General features: G+C 42.4%; 1 protein-coding gene across 7 annotated transcripts in view; it reads right to left on the bottom strand.

Annotated features, from left to right (window-relative positions):
* gria4a (glutamate receptor, ionotropic, AMPA 4a) overlaps positions 1-24229 on the bottom strand; it is a 214488-nt gene that overhangs the window by 115904 nt on the left and 74355 nt on the right. For all 7 annotated transcript variants that reach the window (XM_047390617.1, XM_047390618.1, XM_047390619.1 and 4 more), the window contains exons 4-6: positions 17645-17697; positions 17297-17428; positions 588-641 (exon numbers count right to left, since the gene is read on the bottom strand). In XM_047390617.1, the coding sequence (XP_047246573.1) occupies positions 588-641; positions 17297-17428; positions 17645-17697 (239 nt within the window). The remainder of the gene's footprint in view (positions 1-587; positions 642-17296; positions 17429-17644; positions 17698-24229) is intronic.

The following is a 24229-nucleotide window of genomic DNA, read 5'->3' as shown; positions in this document are numbered from 1 at the left end:
TCAGATTGCCTGCATCGGGTCAAACGAGGGAAAGACCCCTCTGAAACCACGCAGCACGAATATTCAATTTCCAACCTTCATTAACTTCAGCGCAGTCAAAAGTCAGTGGTTTTGCGCTTTAAAGTCCTTGTCCTCCTTATTGCCATGGCTAAGACAAAAACTTCCTCATAAAGCCCAAAATAGTAAATTCTTCAGGCACACTTACAAATTCTCTTTTTTTAAATATTGAAGTTATTTCTAGTATAACTCTTCTACCCACAAGAAAAAATAAATAAATAATTTAACCCTTAATTTAAGACTACATAGAAAACAATGATGAGAAACTTCTAAAAGGAATTGTACGTGTCTGCAGCTGAGAGTGGAAATACATGAAGTACATTTCATTTCATGAGAACTGAGGTTTACAAAAGGGAACTAGCAAAGGCAAAGCTGTATAAAGGTCGCTCAATGAGCAAAACTGAATTTCATGTTTCTGGGCCCTGGTGTCTGATCTTGTCAAGAAACAATTCATCTTGCAGCTGGCTATCAAAACTGCACCACAATAGTGGACAAAACTTGTCTCACTATAACAAAAAATTTATACTTACCAGGTTTGCTATGATGTAATGGTATCCTTTAACATGTTTCCCCACACTAACGGCCTGGAAATAGAAAGAGAGGGAATATTACTATTTCTCTATCCCCCGTTGTGGATGTAACGTGGAATCCCACTGGCTATTAGGTTCAGAAGTTGGACAGGACAATCAGATATAAATCATACTTTCTCTATTTAGTTTTCCTGTGTCTCCATAACAGTGTTGCTATGATTGGATTTTCACACTGATTATAGCCAGAAAATGTTACAACCCAGTCAAACAATACATGATTATTTAATTGTATTCGCAAATTAGCTTTAAAAGTATCCAGTAAATCAACTCAAAAACGGAACTATATTAGCATTTTGAGAGAGAGAGAGAGGGTGGAATAAAACACTTTGGGGTTTTTCGATTTGCAAAATCCTATTTTTGTGATGCATAAACCTAATTAATAAACTGTTCACATTTTTTACTCCTCTAACCCACACATATCAGCAGCTACATACTGACACATGCACATGCACAGATCGCAGCTGGCAGGAACAGGAAAACAGAGCAGTTTCTGTCTCAGAGCAGGGACGCTCGCCAATGCCAGTGTTTGTGTTTGTGCGTGTATGCCTGTCTCAGTATACGCTAAAGTTAGCGTGTGTGTGTGTGTGTGTGTGTGCGACTGCCTTTAGTCACAACTGAAGCCAGTTAAAAAGCAGTCTGTCTGTCTGTTTGACTGTCTGATAGGGAATGTGTATTCCTTCCATTTTCCTATCACATAGTGTGCTAAACTCCAAATCCAGAAAGGTTAACTCTGAACGAGTAAAGATGGTTTATTTTGGGGTGTTAGAACTCTTTTTTCCAAATAATCTTAGATGCATAGCTTTGGTAGCACTGACTCCAGTGGCAATTCTCTCTGTGAATCTACCCCTAAATTGTTGAATAGAGTTTACAAACCTCTCAAAGGTGTTTTCCTTGTTGCTCATGCACCTTTTTCTACCACGGTTTTTCCTTCCATTCAACCTTTTTATAAAATGCTTGGATACAGCTCTTTTCATTTATTGTCTTGATTTGCTGTGTTTCTTCATTCTTTATAAACGCCTTTATTTTTAAATGCCTTTATTTTTATGCCTCTCTTTTTTTTGGTACAAAAAATACACATGCAATTATTTACATAATTTAAACTTTAAAACACACTTGCATTTAAATCCGGCTCCCCGTGTCTGTCACTCTGTGTAAATGACCTTCAGTAAACCACAGCACTTGCTGTTTTTGGAGGTTCTGTTCTGCTTCATTCAAATAAATTACGGCCTAAGGCATTTCCTCTGGGTCTTAAACATCAGAGCTCCTAATTGGTGCTGATTGGAACGGGAGGCAGCTGGCCAGTGTCTCCAGAAAAATTTTAGATCCACCACTTCCTGGAACACCTTTTTTTTTCTCTCCTTCTTCTTGCCTTCTCCAGTCCCTCTTCTTCTCCCCTGCTTCTTATACACCAACCAGCCAGGATTTTTGTTTGATTTTTTTGTTAAATAAACTTACTTTTAAGTTATCCCATGCTTTACTTCCCTTTATCTGTTGTGGTCTTAGAGTCAGACTGTAACAATTGTTGTACAAACCTAGTCTATCTTTCTACATGATTTGGTCACATGGTGTGCATATCAATGCAAAGTCCTCCCACCGCCTGCATGGATTCTCAGTGGGTAATGATCACTTTGCTTCTACGCCATGTCATATCTTTGCAGTTTTGCTTCTTTTATACACTTCTTTTTCAGGTATGAAATAGTGCCATCTACTATCAGACATTTTCTACTGACGAAGTGTCAAGAAGACCTTTTGTACCTGTTTGAATACCATGTATAAGAACTAGATAACAAAAAGGGACTTATCTGTCAGTTGCACCATGAACAAGTTTTCAGTTGCTTTAATGCATGTGCAGTCAACAGAGAGTTGGTGCCCCCTGATTGCTGCTGAGAATAAGAAGACTATTTTACTTGCTTTGTGCAGGACTGCAGTGCATTTTATCCCACCCCAGGGTCAGACCTGGCCATTTTACCACCCCGAAAGCCACATACTGGTCCTTCTCAAAATATTAGCATATTGTGATAAAGTTCATTATTTTCCATAATGTCATGATGAAAATTTAACATTCATATATTTTAGATTCATTGCACACTAACTGAAATATTTCAGGTCTTTTATTGTCTTAATACGGATGATTTTGGCATACAGCTCATGAAAACCCAAAATTCCTATCTCACAAAATTAGCATATCATTAAAAGGGTCTCTTAACGAGCTATGAACCTAATCATCTGAATCAACGAGTTAACTCTAAACACCTGCAAAAGATTCCTGAGGCCTTTAAAACTCCCAGCCTGGTTCATCACTCAAAACCCCAATCATGGGTAAGACTGCCGACCTGACTGCTGTCCAGAAGGCCACTATTGACACCCTCAAGCAAGAGGGTAAGACACAGAAAGAAATTTCTGTACGAATAGGCTGTTCCCAGAGTGCTGTATCAAGGCACCTCAGTGGGAAGTCTGTGGGAAGGAAAAAGTGTGGCAGAAAACGCTGCACAACGAGAAGAGGTGACCGGACCCTGAGGAAGATTGTGGAGAAGGGCCGATTCCAGACCTTGGGGGACCTGCGGAAGCAGTGGACTGAGTCTGGAGTAGAAACATCCAGAGCCACCGTGCACAGGCGTGTGCAGGAAATGGGCTACAGGTGCCGCATTCCCCAGACCTGGGCTACAGAGAAGCTGCACTGGACTGTTGCTCAGTGGTCCAAAGTACTTTTTTCGGATGAAAGCAAATTCTGCATGTCATTCAGAAATCAAGGTGCCAGAGTCTTGAGGAAGACTGGGGAGAAGGAAATGCCAAAATGCCAGAAGTTCAGTGTCAAGTACCCACAGTCAGTGATGGTCCGGGGTGCCGTGTCAGCTGCTGGTGTTGGTCCACTGTGTTTTATCAAGGGCAGGGTCAATGCAGCTAGCTATCAGGAGATTTTTGAGCACTTCATGCTTCCATCTGCTGAAAAGCTTTATGGAGATGAAGATTTCATTTTTCAGCACGACCTGGCACCTGCTCACAGTGCCAAAACCACTGGTATATGGTTTACTGACCATGGTATCACTGTGCTCAATTGGCCTGCCAACTCTCCTGACCTGAACCCCATAGAGAATGTGTGGGATATTGTGAAGAGAACGTTGAGAGACTCAAGACCCAACACTCTGGATGAGCTAAAGGCCGCTATTGAAGCATCCTGGGCCTCCATAAGACCTCAGCAGTGCCACAGGCTGATTGCCTCCATGCCACGCCGCATTGAAGCAGTAATTTCTGCCAAAGGATTCCCGACCAAGTATTGAGTGCATAACTGTACATGATTATTTGAAGGTTGACGTTTTTGTATTAAAAACACTTTTCTTTTATTGGTCGGATGAAATATGCTAATTTTGTGAGATAGGAATTTTGGGTTTTCATGAGCTGTATGCCAAAATCATCCGTATTAAGACAATAAAAGACCTGAAATATTTCAGTTAGTGTGCAATGAATCTAAAATATAGGAATGTTAAATTTTCACCATGACATTATGGAAAATAATGAACTTTATCACAATATGCTAATATTTTGAGAAGGACCTGTATGTCCCGCTGACTGCCATGCGCTTGTAGTAAAAGTGTATTTTGTTATAGGTGCATTTGGCTTTTATTTAAAAGCCACTATTGCTAACTTCCTGTTAGTGATGCATGTATGCCTCTCAGCAAATGTGTAGAAGAAATTCGCTGTTAGCACTTCAGTATGTAAACATTAAAAAAAGAAAAGCCGAAGCAGAATACAAAGTGTTTAACAAAAGATTTACTTCAAAATATGTCTTTACTGAAATCAACCATAAAGCTGTGTCCTTAGTATGTGGATAACATATTACAATGTTTAAGGATTACAATTTGAATCACCATTATAAGAGTAAACATTGAGAGAAGTACAAGAATTTGACTGAAGCAGAGTAGGCATGAGTATCAGAAGATATTCGAGCTAAGCTGTGAAAGGGACAAGGATATTTTGCAGAGCTTCACTCTTCCAGGGATGCAGCAGTCAGGACCACCTTTGTAATATTCCACAAAACTGCAAGATATGGTAAGCCAGAGGGGTGGTTGTATTGATAGTATTGAGATCAAGGTGAGTATCGCTATCGGATACTAGTGTGATGAGTTTGATACTTTTTGTTGCAGGTTCTCTTCTATATACTGAGGCATGTCTAGACTTTTTTCCTGGGGGGGGGGGGGGGGGTAAAGGTAGGGACACATTCATTGGTTGTAACACAACTGATATCCAAATCTGACAGGGAAAAATGTTGGACTTTTGAAGCAGAAGCAAGATAAAGTGACTGAAATAAACCCAAAAAAAGAAATTGATATTTGTGTATTATATCAGTCATCAGGAGATGTTGAGCAAGTCAGTGCTAAAAATTAGCCATGTTGTTGATCTTGTTAGAATAGTTAATTGCATCAGGACAGGGGCCCCTGAATCATTGTTTATTTTACTTCTGGGGGAGACAGTGAACATAGTGACATAAGTTACCAGATCGCTGTGAGATGGCTCAGCTTGGGCAAGGTGCTTAAAATAGACTGAGGCCTGATAGCAGAGATTCAAGAGTTTTGTGAAAAGAAAAACAAGAACATCCCAGAGCTCTCAGATGCACAATGGATTGCAGATCTGGCCTTTGCTGTTGATGTGACTGCAGTAATGAATTAACTAAATACTGACCTACAAGGCAAGGACTTCTTTGCACACAAAATGTACAGCTTGGTGTTGGCTTTCATGAGAAAGCTGAAGTTTCTTTAAAGTCAATTAGCGGGCAACAGTCTCACTCACATGCCAACACTGCAGGAAGTCACACTATCAGTTATTCACCTCCAAAACTATTCATCCATCTCAGGGAAACTGCATGGTGAGTTTTCTCTTTACTTATAGTGTGGATAATGCACCCAGTAATGTCCAGCTTGAATTCATTGATCTACAGTCTGACAATCTACCAGCAAAGTATTTTAAGTCAATATCACTGTCAGAGTTTTATTCTTTATTAAATAAGAAAATCTTTTCACACTTGTGGAGGCATGCTGAGAGGATGTTGATTATCTTTGGATCCACCTCCATCTGTGAGCATTCTCGGTAATGAAGTTTAACAAAGAGATTCAGATCCTTGTTTAACAATGACAGATTGTGTGCTGTTCTTCGCATATCCGCCTCAGAAATTCAGCCTGACTTTAGTGCACTTGTTCAAGGCCAAAAACAGGCTAGATTTCAGTCACTGAACACCAAGAGAACTGAGGTAAACCAAACAAAAAACGCTGCGTGCAGATGTTGTTTTTGTTTTACATAAAGTTAATGTGATGTTGACCTTTGAAAACTAGTTAATAAAGGTTTGATGCTATTTGAGAACATAACAGCCTAAGATAATTTTAATCACATTATGCATTGTGGAAGAAGATATTTGCAACTCCCTTTTGATCTTTCTTTGAAAAACATTTTAATGATCTTCTCACATATATTTTTTTAAACATTGGTAAAACACTTGCTTACCACTTTGTTCTTTAAATACTCAAAACAATAATTTCCGAAGGAGTATGTTGTATCTCTAAAGTACAACGGGGGATGAATATTAGCTAATAAGATCAAGCTTTTTGAAGAGAAACAAAGAGTGGCCCAATGCTGTGCACAATCAAATAAAAGTCAGGAATAACCAATGTGTTCATGCAGCATTTTCTATCCCCTTCCATTTTTTTCAGATATGGACATGTAATGGGGCTTTTCATAAATTTCGTTTTCATGTAAATGCGTGTGTTTGAAAGGTATCTGCTTGCATATGTCATTGGGTTTGTCAGATGTGCATACATGGGATCAGATGTGATGACAGGTGGCAGAACCGATGGGATGTTACACTCACAACGTAACGCTCAACCATAAAGCGAGACAGATAATCTAATGAACTCAGACAAGCATAAGGTGTCCGAGTGTATTCCTTAATGTCATGTATGCGTGTGTGCACACTCTAAATTTCAGTGTGAGCGTTATTGTAAGTGCTTCAAACATACACTAATGTAGCTGTTGCGAAAGCCACATTTTTCATTCCACAATATGAACTCCAAGGAAAACACCAAGAGTTTTTCCTTTCCAGATGTCAGAAAGCATCTCGAGTGCTGTTAAAACTAGCTAAGTGTAGTAGACAGATGCCTCAACAGTAGAGTGAAAAGAATACAACTTATATAATCTCACAATAATTAGCAATGCTTCTGTAACCTGACTTCTGTTATGTGTCACATCTTATTCAGTGGTTCAGGCCAAAAGCGTTTTTAAATGCATTTTTAAAAGTTAAGTACTGCGAATGCCAGAGTCAGCTATGAAATCTCTTCTCTGCTTCCACAGCTCAGTAATAGTAACAGTGATACAACTACGGTATGGCATTTATTAAAGCTGTATCCTGGATACAGTCCTGCCTGTTTGTGAAAAAATATAAGCCTAATATTTAAGTTACATAAAACCTTTCTATTTTTTATTGTCCCACTTGTCCCTACACATAACACCCTCCCTAAAAAAAAACTAATAAAACAATTGGTTGCCGACAACTTCTGACTTTCAGTTTATTAAGCTGCTCTAGTGAAGTGTAAAATGCTAGAAAGGAAAATAGGAAGCTTCAGTTTGATTTGATATAAAGAAACCAGAGGAACACACCCAAAGCTGAAGGACCTGTCATCTCTGTGTCCTCTGCCCTTACAGTGCTAAAAAACTTGTTATAATGTCATAAATGCAAGATACACAAATTGTGGTGCATTCAAGACACTCTCATCAGGACCAAAACGTTAAAGGCACTTGACGTCAGGCCTGGACCAAGCCGGAATGAGAGACGTGAGGCCATGGGCCCACCACCTGTAGGGGAAACCGTGAGGGACCGGTGCAAAGAGGATTGGGCGGCAGACGAAGGAGGAGACCTCGGTGGCCCGATCCCTGGATGCTTAGGCTGGCTCAAGGGACGCGGAATGTCACCTTCGCTGGGGGGGAAGAGGCCTGAGCTTGTGCGGGAGGTTGAAAGATATCGACTAGAAATTGTCGGGCTCGCCTCCACGCACAGCGTGGGCTCTGGATCCCATCTCCTTGAGACGGGCTGGACTCTCTTCTACTCTGGAGTGGCCCATGGGGAGAGGCGGGCTGGGGTGGGTTTGCTTGTTGCTGGATGGTCCCCTCCCGGGGACTCCATTATTCTGCTGGGGGACTTCAACAGCCACGTGGGAACCATGTTCCCCGCATCCATTGTCGATGCTGCTGCCCGTAGCTGCGGCCGTAAGTTCTGTGTTGCCTGTCGCGGCGCCAATCCCTGAACCTGGTGGTAGACACCGGCAGTAAGGGACGCTGTCAAGTTGAAGAAGGAGTCCTATCGGCTGTGGTTGGCTTGTGGGACTCCTGAGGTGGCTGACTGGTACCGTAAGGCCAAGCATGCCGCGGCCTGGGCTGTGGCAGAGGCAAAAACTCGGGCCTGAGAGGAGTTTGGTGAGGCCATGGAGAAGGATCTACCGGTTGGCCTCGAAGTGATTCTGCCAAACCGTCCGGCGCCTCAGGAGGGGGAAGCAGTGCTTCACCAACACTGTTTACAGTGGGGGTGGGAGGCTGCTGACATTATCGGGTGGTGGAAGGAGTAAATGGTAAATGGACTGAACTTATATAGTGCTTTTCCGGTCATACAGACCGCTCAAAGTGCTTTATGTTTGAGCCACATTCAATCGTAATCACTAACGCTCACGCATTCATACACCGATACGCAGATCAGTAGGCAACTTGAGGTTAAGTGCCTTGCCCAGGGCATATGGCAGGAGGAAGCTGGAATCGAACCCACAACCCTCTGATTACAAGACAACTGAGCCACAGTCACCTCACTGTGGTACTTTGAGGATCTCTTCAATCCTGCCATCACCCATTCCCTGGTGGAAACAGAGGCTGGGGACTCAGGGTTAGACTATTTCATCGCCCAGGCTGAAGTCACCGAGGTGGTTAGAAAGCTCCGCAGTGGCAGGGCTTCGGGGGTGGATGAGATCCGCCCTGAGTTCCTCAAGTCTCTGGATGTTGTGGTGCTGTCATGGTTGACACGCCTCTTCAACATTGCGTGGCGGTTGGGGACAGAGCCTCTGGACTGGCAGACTGGGGTGGTGGTCCCCCTTCATAAGAAGAGTGACCGGAGGGTGTGTTCCAACTACAGGGCGATCACACTCCTCAGCCTACCTGGTAAGGCCTACGCCAGTGTATTGGAGAGGAGACTCCGGCTGATAGTCGAACCTCGGCTTCAGGAAGAGCAGTGTGGTTTTCGTCCCGGCCGTGGAACACTGGATCAGTTCTATACCCTCTACAGGGTACTTAAGGGTTCATGGGAGTTTGCCCAACCGGTCCACATGTGTTTTGTGGAACTGGAGAAGGCATTCGACTGTGTCCCTCGTGATGCCCTGTGTGGGGTGCTCCAGGAGTATGGAATTGGGGACCCTTTAGTAGGGGCCATCCGGTCTCTGTACAAGTGGAGCAGGAGTTTGGTCCGCATTGCCGGCACTAAGTCGGACCTGTTCCCGGTGCATGTTGGACTCCGGCAGAGCTGCTCTTTGTCACCGGTCCTGTTCATAACCTTTATGGACAGGATTTCTAGGTGCAGCCAAGGGCCGGAGGGGGTCTGTTTTGGGGATCAGTGGATTTTGTCTCTTCTTTTTGCAGATGACATGGTCCTGCTGGCCCCTCTAGCCAAGACCTACAGGTCCTTCTCAAAATATTAGCATATTGTGATAAAGTTCATTATTTTCCATAATGTCATGATGAAAATTTAACATTCATATAGTTTAGATTCATTGCACACTAACTGAAATATTTCAGGTCTTTTATTGTCTTAATACGGATGATTTTGGCATACAGCTCATGAAAACCCAAAATTCCTATCTCACAAAATTAGCATATTTCATCCGACCAATAAAAGAAAAGTGTTTTTAATACAAAAAACGTCAACCTTCAAATAATCATGCACAGTTATGCACTCAATACTTGGTCGGGAATCCTTTTGCAGAAATGACTGCTTCAATGCGGCGTGGCATGGAGGCAATCAGCCTGTGGCACTGCTGAGGTCTTATGGAGGACCAGGATGCTTCGATAGCGGCCTTTAGCTCATCCAGAGTGTTGGGTCTTGAGTCTCTCAACGTTCTCTTCACAATATCCCACAGATTCCCTATGGGGTTCAGGTCAGGAGAGTTGGCAGGCCAATTGAGCACAGTGATACCATGGTCAGTAAACCATTTACCAGTGGTTTTGGCACTGTGAGCAGGTGCCAGGTCATGGTGAAAAATGAAATCTTCATCTCCATAAAGCTTTTCAGCAGATGGAAGCATGAAGTGCTCCAAAATCTCCTGATAGCTAGCTGCATTGACCCTGCCCTTGATAAAACACAGTGGACCAACACCAGCAGCTGACACGGCACCTCAGACCATCACTGACTGTGTGTACTTGACACTGGACTTCTGGCATTTTGGCATTTCCTTCTCCCCAGTCTTCCTCCAGACTCTGGCACCTTGATTTCCGAATGACATGCAGAATTTGCTTTCATCCGAAAAAAGTACTTTGGACCACTGAGCAACAGTCCAGTGCTGCTTCTCTGTAGCCCAGGTCAGGCGCTTCTGCCGCTGTTTCTGGTTCAAAAGTGGCTTGACCTGGGGAATGCGGCACCTGTAGCCCATTTCCTGCACACGCCTGTGCACGGTGGCTCTGGATGTTTCTACTCCAGACTCAGTCCACTGCTTCCGCAGGTCCCCCAAGGTCTGGAATCGGCCCTTCTCCACAATCTTCCTCAGGGTCCGGTCACCTCTTCTCGTTGTGCAGCGTTTTCTGCCACACTTTTTCCTTCCCACAGACTTCCCACTGAGGTGCCTTGATACAGCACTCTGGGAACAGCCTATTCGTTCAGAAATTTCTTTCTGTGTCTTACCCTCTTGCTTGAGGGTGTCAATAGTGGCCTTCTGGACAGCAGTCAGGTCGGCAGTCTTACCCATGATTGGGGTTTTGAGTGATGAACCAGGCTGGGAGTTTTAAAGGCCTCAGGAATCTTTTGCAGGTGTTTAGAGTTAACTCGTTGATTCAGATGATTAGGTTCATAGCTCGTTTAGAGACCCTTTTAATGATATGCTAATTTTGTGAGATAGGAATTTTGGGTTTTCATGAGCTGCATGCCATAATCATCCATATTAAGACAATAAAAGACCTGAAATATTTCAGTTAGTGTGCAATGAATCTAAAATATATGAATGTTAAATTTTCATCATGACATTATGGAAAATAATGAACTTTATCACAATATGCTAATATTTTGAGAAGGACCTGTACAGCATGTGCTGGGGTGATTCGCAGCTGAGTGTGAAGCAGCCGGGATGAAGACCAGCTCCTCCAAGGGTGACTTGTCCTCTTCAGGTTGGAGGGGAGTTCCTGCCTCGAGTGAAGGATTTTAAGTATCTCGGGGTCTTGTTCACAAGTGAGGGAAGAATGGAGCAGGAGATCAACAGACGGATTGGTGTGGCTGCCGTAGTAATGGGGGCACTGTGCCGGTCCGTTGTGGTGAAGAGAGAGCTGAGCCGAAAAGCGAAGCTTTTGATTTACGGGTCGGTCTACGTTCCTACCCTCACCTATGGCCATGAACTTTGGGTCATGACTGAAAGAACGAGATCCCGGATACAAGCGGCTGAAATGAGCTTCCTCCGTAAGGTGGCTGGGCACTCCCTTAGACATAGGGTGAGGAGCTTAGCCATCCGGGAGGAGCTTGGAGTAGAGAGAGGAGCCAGTTGAGGTGGCTCAGGCATCTGTACTGGATGCCTCCTAGACGGCTTCCTTGGGAGGTGTTCCAGACACGTCCCACCGGGAGGAGGCGAAGGGGGCAGCCCAGGACACGCTGGAGGGAATATGTCTCAGCTGTTCTGGGAACGCCTTGGGCTCCCCCCGGAGGAGCTGGAGGAGGTGTCTAGGGAGAGGGATATCTGGGTGTCTCTGCTGAGTCTGCTGCCCCCACAACCCTTCTGATGCAGTGACGATTGCTCTAAGACTGCAAGGGAAGTTCAGCTTCCCCTAAAATGTCAAAAAATAAGTGAGCAAATATATAATGTTGTGTGTACATGTCATTGACTAAATATCCACTACAACGCGCTCAACGTTTGTTCAGAATCAACTTCTTATCACTGGTAATGACGCGGCTTTCCTCTCACTCATTCCCGCAGCTTCACAGTGCTTTAAACAGTGAGTTCAATAGCGAAGTAAAAATGCTGGGCTTTGTCCTGCCCATCGGACGCTCAGCGTCTCTGGGGGTCTATGGGGCAGCCTCGGCTGCAGCGAAACAAGATGAGTCATTGGATAAATGCTGGGCTTTGTCTCGCCCATTGGACACTCAGCGTCTCTGGGGTTCTATGGGCCAATGGGCTGGCCTCGGCTGGCCCAGATGCTCAGCTTCTGCATGATGATTGGATGATCTGTCTGAGGCTGAATCCCTTTTTGATTGACATCGAAATGAGCGAATCAGCGATCGTGAAATAGAGCTTCCCCTCCTTGAAAGACCAGCATCCGCCACTGGTCTGAGGTAATATTGTCTGATGTAATATTCTATTTTTAAATGTTGATCAGAAATGTTACATACACTTTCTCACTAAATGGGTCTCTTTATTTTAATTTCAATTGCAGATTCTTACCAAAGGCAACAAAGCTGTGAATGAACACACATGGAGTTATATAGTAAACAAAAAGTGTGAAATAACTCTAAACATTTTTATATTTTAGATTCTTCCAAATAGCCACCCTTTGCATTGATTACTGCATTGCCCTCTTGGTATTCCCTCCATGATCTTCATGAGGTGGTCACCTGAAATGGTTTTCCAAAGAGTCCTGAAAGAACTTCCCAGAGGTTCATTGAGAAACGGCCCAATGTAAATATTTCAGTCATCCCAGGAAAGGGCGGCTACTTTAAGGAATTTACAATATGATAAAGGTTTTTAAATTTTTTGTTTGCCACATAATGTGTTCATTCACTGTTTTGAGGCCTTCAGTGAGAATCTACGTACAATGTAAATAGCCAAATAGATAAAGAAATCCATTAAATGAGAAAGGCGTTGACCGGTAGTGTGTGTGTGTGTGTGTGTGTGTGTATATATATATATATATATATATATATATATATATATATATATATATATATATATGTGTGTATATATATATATAATATCTCGGGGTGTGGGTAAATGTTTATTTATTTATTTTACCAAAGAGATTCCTCTTTGTTGTGGGTGTATAGGAGGGATCAGGCCTGACCTTGTCCATTGGTGGTGTGGGTTCTGCCTCCTTGAGGTCAGTGGTAAAGTTTGCTCTCCTCTTCCACCATATGGGAGCGGGGTACCACCTGTCGTAAACAGATGCTGAGTTTCCAACGACCGGAGGTGTCTATAGCTTGGGCTTCATCCTGAAGGTCTCCCCAGTCTCCAACTCAGGCAAGTCCCTTGCTGTCCAGTCGTAAAAGGACATCATAAGCTGTCGCCAATGGCTCATCTTGGTGACTCTCATCACCACCGAGGGCTCATGCAGCTAGTTTGTCACATGAATGGAGATCTTGAGTCTCCTCGACATGAGCATTGTGCTGGGCTGCTGCCTATGGTCTCTGTGAGAGTGTTTTTCCAGAGAAGGATTCTTCCATGGATCATTTACGTCACACACAGCCCTGTGCAAAAGGTTCTTTTTATCTTGACCACCAACTCAGCCTTACCATTTGCTTTTGAGTGTGTTGGCGAGGAGGTCACATGGTCAAATTCCCATTCTGAGGAAAATCACTTCAACTGAGAACCAATCTGTGGACTATTATTGGAGATTGTTTTATGTAGCTTGTTATGTTGTGCAAATTGGGACTTGCAGTGTTTAATGACATTGTCTGCTGACAGATCCAGGAGTAGCTCAATGTCGTAGAAGTCAGAAAAGTGGTCCAAGATGAACAGGTAGTCATTGCCTAGTAGTAAACAGATCCATTCTAATAATCTGCCATGGCTGTGTGGGCAGTTCATGCCAAAGCATAGACTCCTTTCGCTGTCTATGTGCATATTATTGCCGGGAGAGCATTTGCTCATAATGTCTCTGAATTCTGCCTGCATGATGGGGCAATTTAGGGTTCACTCTCCAGCCTTTCGGTAGCAGGCATTTTTGCCTATGTGGCCCGAATGGACATAGGCAAGCATTTCTGGACGCATTGTTCTGGGAATTTTGACTTGTCTTCTAAATAAGATACCATTCTGCACACTGATTTAATCATGGAAAGGCCAATATTTCTGTATGTTGTGTGGTGTGCCTTCCTTTGCTCGTGCATAATAACTGTGCACTTAAGTGACTGTAGACAAACATTCCTATCGTTGTGCCGTCTGATTTGTTTGTGTTTTTGGTCACTGACATTCAAGTACTCTGCCTGGTTGATGTATTTCACATCCTCTTGTGTCTGCTGTAGTGAAAAAATGGCATGACGTCCATAGACGGTCTCACCGCCAGAGCATTTTGCAGTGGCTCTGCTCAGTGTGTCACTTATGAACATCTCTGAGCCTGGTTTCTAGACCACTTTGAAGTTGTAGCTTTGCAATGTTAAGATCATGTTTTGCAGCCTCTTGGGTGTGCTGCGAAGGGGCTTGCTGAATATGGAAATCAGGGGGTTATGATCAATGTCAACTGTAACAACATCACATCCATACAGGTAATGATGCAACCTCTGGCAGGAGAAGACAATATTGAGGCACTCTGTTTGCGCATAATTTGTTTCTGTCGGAATGAGGGTTCATGATGTGAAGATGATAAGTCGGCCTTCCTGCTTGAGACAGCACCCAAGGCCACTCTGGTTGGTGTCACTCTGAACCCTGATAGGTCAGGTCAAATCGGCATGGACTGGTCACATCCAGCACCGGCATAGATGTGACCGGTGACTTCAGCTCTGATACCGCTATGACATGCCTGGGAAGCCAGTGGGATGTCTTTGTCCAGCAGGTGTTGCAATGACTCACAAATGCCTGAAAGGTGTGGCAATTTTGCCAAGTAATTTGCAAACCCTTTGAGACATTGCACTCCTTTTCAATCTGAAGGGGGTGGGATGTCGATAATGGCCCTCACTTTCTCCGGGTCAGGCTTCAATCCACCGGCTGACAGAAAGTGACCATGGAAGCGAACCTTGGGTCACCTTGAACTATAGCTTTTTCAGGCTAAGATGCTATTTCACCTTCCTCCAATACTACATCAGCACCTGCAGGTTGCTGTCATGGGCTCTCTCTGTCTCATCTTCTGAGTTTCCACATTCTACCACCAAAATATCTTCAGCAATGGGCTTGACCGCCTTAAGCCTGGCCAGGAGTTCATGTAGTTTGCGTTGGTAGACCTCTGGGGCCACATACACCCCAAAAGGAAGCTTAAGTCAGCATTTCCTACCCAAGGGGGTCCAGAAGGTCATCAGGAGACTGCTCTCGTTACTCAACAAACACTGAAGAAACACATGCTTGTCATGCTTGTACTGTGCCAGTGGACCCAGTTTTGCTACTGGGTCATTCTACTGCGCTTCTGTCAGATTCAGATAATGACAGTAGACTTGCCTGCACTCACTTCCCATTACAGTTCTTAGCATTGGGTCTTGTAAATTATCAGGCCTGTCTGCAATACCCGAGACCAACATGTAGTCCTCAAACTCTGCCCTGAAGACGTCCCAGTTGGTAAAGGCGGAATCACGTTAACAGCCAGGCCTGCTCCTGCCACTGGCTCTAGTTGCTGGTCAGCTTATGTGTTTTCACTGCTGGGCACGTTGTTACTGTCAAGTGAGATATTCTTCACTGTCACTAAGCCCTCACATAAATAATGGCATAAGGGCTCTAGATTCTGAGAGCATCTTCTAATGTAATAAATTTGAGACACACAAGATGTGGTACATATCCGCTGCTCAACATGCTGTAAAACGTCCATACCTCTGGGGTTGTTGCCTTTCAAACTAAAAACAGTAAAACAAAACTTGGCAGTTTCTGTCAGAGACATATTTTTTTGCTAGTGGAAGTCATAATTAGGACAGAATGAATAGGTATTGTTTGGAGGCTTGCAAATATTAATTGCCACACTGTTTTGTAACTTGCTTTAGATTGACGTCACTACCAGGTCACTACCAGCTGCACCCGCACACCGGATTTGTGGCTGGAGGTGCCTGACGGGTATGTGCTGCATAACATTATAAATTTATTTTATTTCTCCAGTTTACAAATCAAAATCAAGCAGAGCAAGAAATACTATAGAAAAGGCATCTGGTCCGCAGCTGAGTTTCTGTACAGGTTGACCAATCAGATGTTACAGTTTTTCTTAAATAAGACATGGCAGCATACTAAATTATTCCATGATGTACTTTAGCAGGAAGCAATACATAATTTTTTTAAATTACATTTTTCATGTATGATTTTCTGCGATGGACTGGTGACCTGTCCAGGGTGTACCCCGCCTCCCGCTCATAGACTGCTGGAGATAGGCACCGGCTTCCCTGCGACCCACTATGGAATAAGCGGTAGAAAATGACCGACTGACTGACTGACTGTATGATTTTACCATGCTTTTGAATGAAATTTTGATTAGATTCCTCAATTTATTTATTTCACTTAGGAATAAATTAAGCCTTTTAAAATATATTGATAGAATATTAGTCATTTATTTGATATATATTTACAGTTTTAATCGAAGGATCACATATAACAATTTAGCTTAGTAATTGTTAGCATTTGAGTCACTGATAGCTTTCTATGGCAGAAATTTCATTTAGAACCTGTTCTAAGGAGGAAATGGAGCAGGTAGGAGGGGGAAGAAGGGGAAAGTAAGGTAGATAACATTTTTACAAAGGGAGTGCAAAAACGGCTATCTCCAGATTCCCGAACTTCACCTCAATAAACAACCAACTAATTGAAACTAGAAAACAATAGGGTCTCCAACAGGACAATAAATCAAAATACACACCAAAACTAGCTTTGGAGTGGAAAAAGCAAGTCGAAATGGCTTGGATTTCAATTCTTTTAAAAATGAATGGCCTATTCTAAAAAGCATAGTCTCTAGCAGGAAACTATTCAATTTAAAGGAGCTCTACAATTTCCAAAAAGCAGAGTGCTCAAATATCCAGCCAGAATTATGCCAGCAGCTTGTTGAGCTCTACAAAAAGCACATGCTGTCTCTGCATTGTGAATATATTTCAAAAATAATTTGATCTGACATTTTTAGTTCCTGAAACTGTTGATTATTTTGTATTTTAAACATTGTTACAATGTATTTTAGTATGTCTTGTTCTTACAGGTCTCCCTTCTCAACGAGAACTCGTGTCCTGATGAGACTACCTGTGAAAATAAGGGTTTAATAATAAAAAAAATAAAAAACAAATATCCTTGTGCACCGAGTTATTGTTCTTAAATTCCACTGAAGTTGTTTTTGGTATAATCATGCGACCCCACAAAAAAGTATGGATTAAATGCAGAAATAAAAGCCTATTATTATGACATTTTTTGATGATGAGTGTATGTATATTTCAGAACAAATCTTGTTAATCCCCCATAACTTCTGGTCATAGTACTCTAACTCACACACATGAAGTCATCTCCATTTTAATCATTACTATAATGCACTGTAACTGCAGGGTTAGTTTTTACCAGTGATATTACCTGCTCTAGGATGTTCTGCAGTCTCTCAGGCTCCAGGTCGATCACATATTTCCTCTCCTGTCGTCGGTCCAGGTCTTCTAAGAGTCTGCGGTATGCAGCATCATTGAAACTCTCCACACAGATTGCGCTCACCTGTTTTTACACATATTCACACAAATTGTTCAAATAAACAATTGCATCATATTAGAGTGGAGTCAAGCAAGAAAACCATGAGCGAATTTATAGTGAGTGTGTGTGTTTATTTATGAATGTGCAGTGTGTATACTCTATAAGATCATCTTGCTTAAGAAGTGTGCTTTCTGGCAGATTTCCAAGAATGTCTCTACTTGTGTGTGAGTGTGTCCTGACCTGCCATGCATTCTGCCCCGCTCTCTCCATAATTGCCTGCAGTATTGCATAACCTAAACAACAGAGAGTTGGGAACAGTAGGAGACAAAGAAGGAATTAACGCTGCTACATGGTAGATGCAGTAGTTTGGAAGTATTTTACAAAACAATATCTGCATGTGATCTGAAATAAACAAAGGCTTTCCAGGTGAGGACAGCTTTCCTCATTTCTCGAAGCAACAAGGGGATTCTAAAGTGGAGGAAAAATGAATAAAGCAACTTTGAAGAAACAGTGGTAGCCTTAAATAATACATTATTTTCCAAAAATTGAATAAAAACAGGTTCTTGTATGAGAAAGCAAAACTACACCTCAACTCTACAAATTTACATATGACATACTAAAAATCATATAATCATTACGAGGTTCTCAAGTGTTTCAGTCTAACCCTGTGTGTACAAAACACAACCGATTCAAAGTATGATTAATTAAACAGCGATGAAACTAAAATGGAAAATCTATGATAAAACTAAATACACCTAATGATTTATTAGCTTTCAGTCCTGCCTTTCAGTCTGTTGAGGATTGCAAACATTTAAAAATGCACAGCTCTATTAAGGTGTTTTCAGTCATTTTGAGCTTTGGAATTAGACAGACAGCATGTGAATTTCTTTCTTTTCAGCCATTTTACTGTAGATTTATTGCTGTGTTTAGGTTCACCCTGCAATTTCTGACCTGGTTTGGGCCAAGATTCAGCTATTAGACAGATGTCCTCAGTTAACTCAGTGATGCTAAGATGCACAGGAGCTGTGGCGGCAAAAGAAGCCCAAACCATCATCACTCAACCACTGCGATTTAAAGTTGGTATGAGGTGTTCGTGCTGATTTGGTGTTGTTGGTTTTTGCTAGTACTGAAATAGTGCATTAAGGATTCCCTTAGCAGACCCTTTGGCAGCAACATAGTTTTCTATAAGGTCATTGATCTTTTCACCTTGGTTTAACAAAGACTTGTATTCTTCGAACCGGCAAACTGCCAAGACTTATCCTTCTATACAGGAGGTGGTCCCATTTGTAGATGTTCAATTATTCATGCATTTCATAAATAACAACTGGCTGCTACTTTCCTCTGAAATCCTAGAAGCAGCATATGTAAGTTAACACATATTTTATTTTTTATTTTTGTTTTCTTTTGTCATAGGTGAGGGGTTTGTTGTGTGGTTTTGTATTCTTGAGATTAGATATACTGTAAACATTTGCAGTTAATGCGAGGCTGTGGGCAGAAGGTGGCTAAACAAGTAAGAGTTTAAAAAACAGGACTGAGAATAGCCTACATTACAACAACTCAAGGTATATTTAGCATGATTATCATCATGATCTTAACTCCAAAAATGCAGAACCTTACAAAAGTATTAATATTCCTTAAATGTAAATGTTAAAATTTTACAACAGTAAGCTTCAATGTATTTTATTGACTTTTTATGTGAAGGAAGTGAGATATGATTTTCAAAAGTGTTTATAAATAAATATCTGTAAAGTGTGGCATGTATTTGTGTACTGTATTTGAGTCAGTAATTTATAAAACCACCTTTCGCTGCAATTGCAGGATTAATACAGGTCCTTCTCAGAATATTAGCATATTGTGATAAAGTTCATTATCTTCCATAATGTAATAATGAAACTTTAACATTCATATATTTTAGATTCATTGCACACTAACTGAAATATTTCAGGTCTTTTATTGTCTTAATACGGATGATTGTGGCATACAGCTCATGAAAACCCAAAATTCCTATCTCACAAAATTAGCATATCATTAAAAGGGTCTCTAAACGAGCTATGAACCTAATCATCTGAATCAACGAGTTAACTCTAAACACCTGCAAAAGATTCCTGAGGCTTTTAAAACTCCCAGCCTGGTTCATCATTCAAAATCCCAATCATGGGTAAGACTGCCGACCTGACTGCTGTCCAGAAGGCCACTATTGACACCCTCAAGCAAGAGGGTAAGACACAGAAAGAAATTTCTGAACGAATAGGCTGTTCCCAGAGTGCTGTATCAAGGCACCTCAGTGGAAAGTCTGTGGGAAGGAAAAAGTGTGTCAGAAAACGCTGCACAACGAGAAGAGGTGACCGGACCCTGAGGAAGATTGTGGAGAAGAGCCGATTCCAGACCTTGGATGACCTGCGGAAGCAGTGGACTGAGTCTGGAGTAGAAACATCCAGAGCCACCGTGCACAGGCGTGTGCAGGAAATTGGCTACAGGTGCCGCAGCTCTGGACTGTTGCTCAGTGGTCCAAAGTACTTTTTTCGGATGAAAGCAAATTCTGCATTTCATTCGGAAATCAAGGTGCCAGAGTCTGGAGGAAGACTGGGGAGAAGGAAATGCCAAAATACCAGAAGTCCAGTGTCAAATACTCACAGTCAGTGATGGTCTGGGGTGCCGTGTCAGCTGCTGGTGTTGGTCCACTGTGTTTTATCAAGGGCAGGGTCAATGCAGCTAGCTATCAGGAGATTTTGGAGCACTTCATGCTTCCGTGTGCTGAAAAGCTTTATGGAGATGAAGATTTCCTTTTTCAGCACGACCTGGCACCTGCTCACAGTGCCAAAACCACTGGTAAATGGTTTACTGACCATGGTATCACTGTGCTCAATTGGCCTGCCAACTCTCCTTACCTGAACCCCATAGAGAATCTGTGGGATATTGTGAAGAGAACGTTGAGAGACTCAAGACCCAACACTCTGGATGAGCTAAAGGCCGCTATCGAAGCATCCTGGGCCTCCATAAGACCTCAGCAGTGCCACAGGCTGATTGCCTCCATGCCACGCCGCATTGAAGCAGTCATTTCTGCCAAAGGATTCCCGACCAAGTATTGAGTGCATAACTGCACACGATTATTTGAAGGTTGACGTTTTTTGTATTAAAAACACTTTTCTTTTATTGGTCGGATGAAATATGCTAATTTTGTGAGATAGGAATTTTGGGTTTTCATGAGCTGTTTGCCAAAATCATCCGTATTAAGACAATAAAAGACCTGAAATATTTCAGTTAGTGTGCAATGAATATAAAATATATGAATGTTAAATTTTCATCATTACATTACGGAAAATAATGAACTTTATCACAATATGCTAATATTTTGAGAAGGACCTGTATGTTTGCTGTGTCCCCTATAGGGCTTGTGGTCAACTTTATATACAATTTCTAATGGCTTGCTTTCTTCTTGAAACTCTTCCATAAAATACTAGCTTCGTGGAGAGTTTTTGTTATGCTGTGTGTTCACTACAGGGGTTGCACAATGAAACTGAAACACCTGTCATTCTAGTGTGGGAGGTTTCATGGCTGAATTGGACCAGCCTGGTAACCAGTCTTCATTGATTGCACATTGCACCAGTAAGAGCAGAGTGTGAAAGTTCAATTAGCAGGGTAAGAGCACAGTTTTGCTCAAAATATTGAAATGCACACAACATTATGGGTGACATAAAGTTCAAAAGAGGACAATTGTTGGTGCACGTCTTGCTGGCGCATCTATGACCAAGACAGCAAGTCTTTGTGATGTATCAAGAGCCACGGTATCCAGGGTAATGTCAGCATACCACCAAGAAGGACGAACCACATCCAACAGGATTAACTGTGGACGCAAGAGGAAGCTGTCTGAAAGGGATGTTTGGGTGCTAACCCGGATTGTATCCAAAAAACATAAAACCACGGCTGCCCAAATCACGGCAGAATTAAATGTGCAGCTCAACTCTCCTGTTTCCACCAGAACTGTCCGTCGGGAGCTCCACCGGGCCAATATACACGGCCGGGCTGCTATAGCCAAACCTTTGGTCACTCATGCCAATGCCAAACGTTGATTTCAATGGTGCAAGGAGTGCAAATCTTGGGCTGTGGACAATGTGAAACATGTATTGTTCTCTGAGGAGTCCACCTTTACTGTTTTCCCCACATCCGGGAGAGTTATGGTGTGGAGAAGCCCCAAAGAAGCGTACCACCCAGACTGTTGCATGCCCAGAGTGAAGCATGGGGGTGGATCAGTGATGGTTTGGGCTGCCATATCATGGCATTCCCTTGGCCCAATACTTATGCTAGATGGGCGCATCACTGCCAAGGACTACCGAACCATTCTTGAGGACCATAGGATTCCAATGGTTCAAACATTGTATCCTGAAGGCGGTGCCGTGTATCAGGATGACAATGCACCAATACACACAGCAAGACTGGTGAAAGATTGGTTTGATGAACATGAAAGTGAACTTGAACATCTCCCATGGCCTGCACAGTCACCAGATCTAAATATTATTGAGCCACTTTGGGGTGTTTTGGAGGAGCAAGTCAGGAAATGTTTTCCTCCACCAGTATCACGTATTGACCTGGCCACTACCCTGCAAGAAGAATGGCTTAAAATTCCTCTGACCACTGAGCAGGACTTGTATATGTCATTCCCAAGACGAATTGACGCTGTATTGGCCGCAAAAGGAGGCCCTACAACATACTAATAAATTATTGTGGTCTAAAACCAGGTGTTTCAGTTTCATTGTCCAACCCTTGTATGTTCTCTATGGAACCTCTGAGGCCTTCACAGAACACTTTGATTTATACACAGGTTAAAGCACAAACAAGTTAAACAAGTAAACTGGAGGTGGGTTGGTTACACACAATACTATTTAGAGGTAAACGTAATATATTTGCAAGACAAACTTCTTTAATTCAATTTGTTGTTTAAAACCATGAATCATCTCCCTTCCACCTCACAACTGTAGACTACTTTCTGTCTATCACATAAAATCCCAATAAAATACATTTTATACAAGTTTGTGGTTGTAATGTGACAAACTTTTTTAGCTGTATAAAAACTTTTTCAAGGTTTGCTCCAAGATAGAACAGAAACGTAAAACAAAAATATAACATTTAACTTATAGTCACCTGCGCCTGAAACACCTGTCATTTTAGCACCCGAACATCATGGCTTCTGCGCGTAAAACTAAAAACACCTATGCTGTTTATCTGCTAACATAACTGGACACACACAACGCAAAATGAATTGCAGTCTAGCGCCTAATCTCCACAGCCTTAACAGTGATGTTAAAAATACTATTTTCTGCGGTTAAATAAATGCAAGTATGTTTAGAGCTGCATTTTTCTTTGAAATATGTGTGCATGTTATAAATGTATTGTCTGCATAAATGCTGTCATTGGTCTACATGGATCCCTTTGCTTGAAGGGAGTCTATGCACACTTTGATGTGTGTCTGCATATATGTGTGAGCATTGCATTTGTTTTTGCATGCAATTATTTGGGTACATGGATATTTGTGCGGGAATGCGTGTGTCAGCAGGCTATCGGTGGTGCAGGGAAGAGCAGGGGACATAAAACAGATAACAGCATTACTGCCCATTTTCCAGCACATTACCGGCAGAGGGGCCTTATGAGAGCATATAATGAAGGTTCCTGCCTTGGCCGAGTCATGGGTGAGTACAGTCCAAACTCTGCGCATCTATCCTTTTCTCTGTTTCCCTCTCCTTTCACTGTTTTTTTCAAGCCTTGCCCCCTTCCTCCTACCATGCAACCCCTGAGGCTTGGGATTCTGTCGGTCCTTTTACTCCTCTTGTTTGGCCTTTTTGTCATTGCTCTCCTGCCCAACCTCTCCAGCCAAACATCTACCTCCCCCTTCTTTCATCACCTACTGTATCTATGCCCATGACTCACATATTTTCCATCATTTTGGCTGCCCCACCAACTTGATTCATTCCCTCGTTCCTTCCTCTTTCTCTATATACTCCCCTGCGTAGTAACCCAGACAACCGGGACCACATGGAAGTTGGCAGAGGCACAAACAAATTCCATACATCTTCACACACAGCCCACCTCTCTAATACCCCTAACACACAAGCACACAGTGATCTGTGGGGACTTTGCTGCATGTTTGACCTGTGTTTCACTTCTCGTGGCAGGAATTTGTCTGTGTGCGCATGCATGTGCGCAAAGAGAGAACATGTTCCAACGATTCCCATGACAATGGCTCATGGCCGGGGGCATAATCTGTTCCTGCTCCACTAACCTACGCATACTTAATGACTGCATAGTTAAATTAAAGGCAGGTGAATGCTCGAGGAACTAGGGCCAAATGCTTGCTTTTTGCTGAAATGAGACAAAGTACACTCTTATTTCTATAGCTTTACTAAAACCAGTTTAGGTCCATTTGCACAACCTCTCTCCTTTCATGGAATTTGAATTTAATTCATACCAACCTTGAGACTTTAATAGGACTTTCATTTGGTACATTTGAAAATGAAATTTGTTCCCAGTTTTCAAATCCAAACTGAACCCCAAAAAAAGCCAATTTGTGGTGTCACTTCAAATTATTTCTCCCACAGCTGAGTATTTGAGTATGGGCAGTTAGTGGACACACCTTCTAAGATCTAACAATTACAGAAGTGCTTACAATTAAGCACAAAAATCACAGTCATTTGAAGGCTTACAATTAAAGTGGTGCTTAAAGGTCCTTTACACCCTATTAAATGAAGCACTACAAACAGTGTGCTAATATCATGGATGATGAATATGGTTTCCAAAGTACAATAAAAAGGTACAACTTTACAGTGAATTACC

This window comes from Girardinichthys multiradiatus, chromosome 18 (assembly GCF_021462225.1).
Source record: "Girardinichthys multiradiatus isolate DD_20200921_A chromosome 18, DD_fGirMul_XY1, whole genome shotgun sequence".
NCBI lineage: Eukaryota > Metazoa > Chordata > Actinopteri > Cyprinodontiformes > Goodeidae > Girardinichthys > Girardinichthys multiradiatus.
The sequence above is the reverse complement of the archived record's forward strand: the minus strand, read 5'-3'. Positions and strand labels throughout refer to the sequence as shown.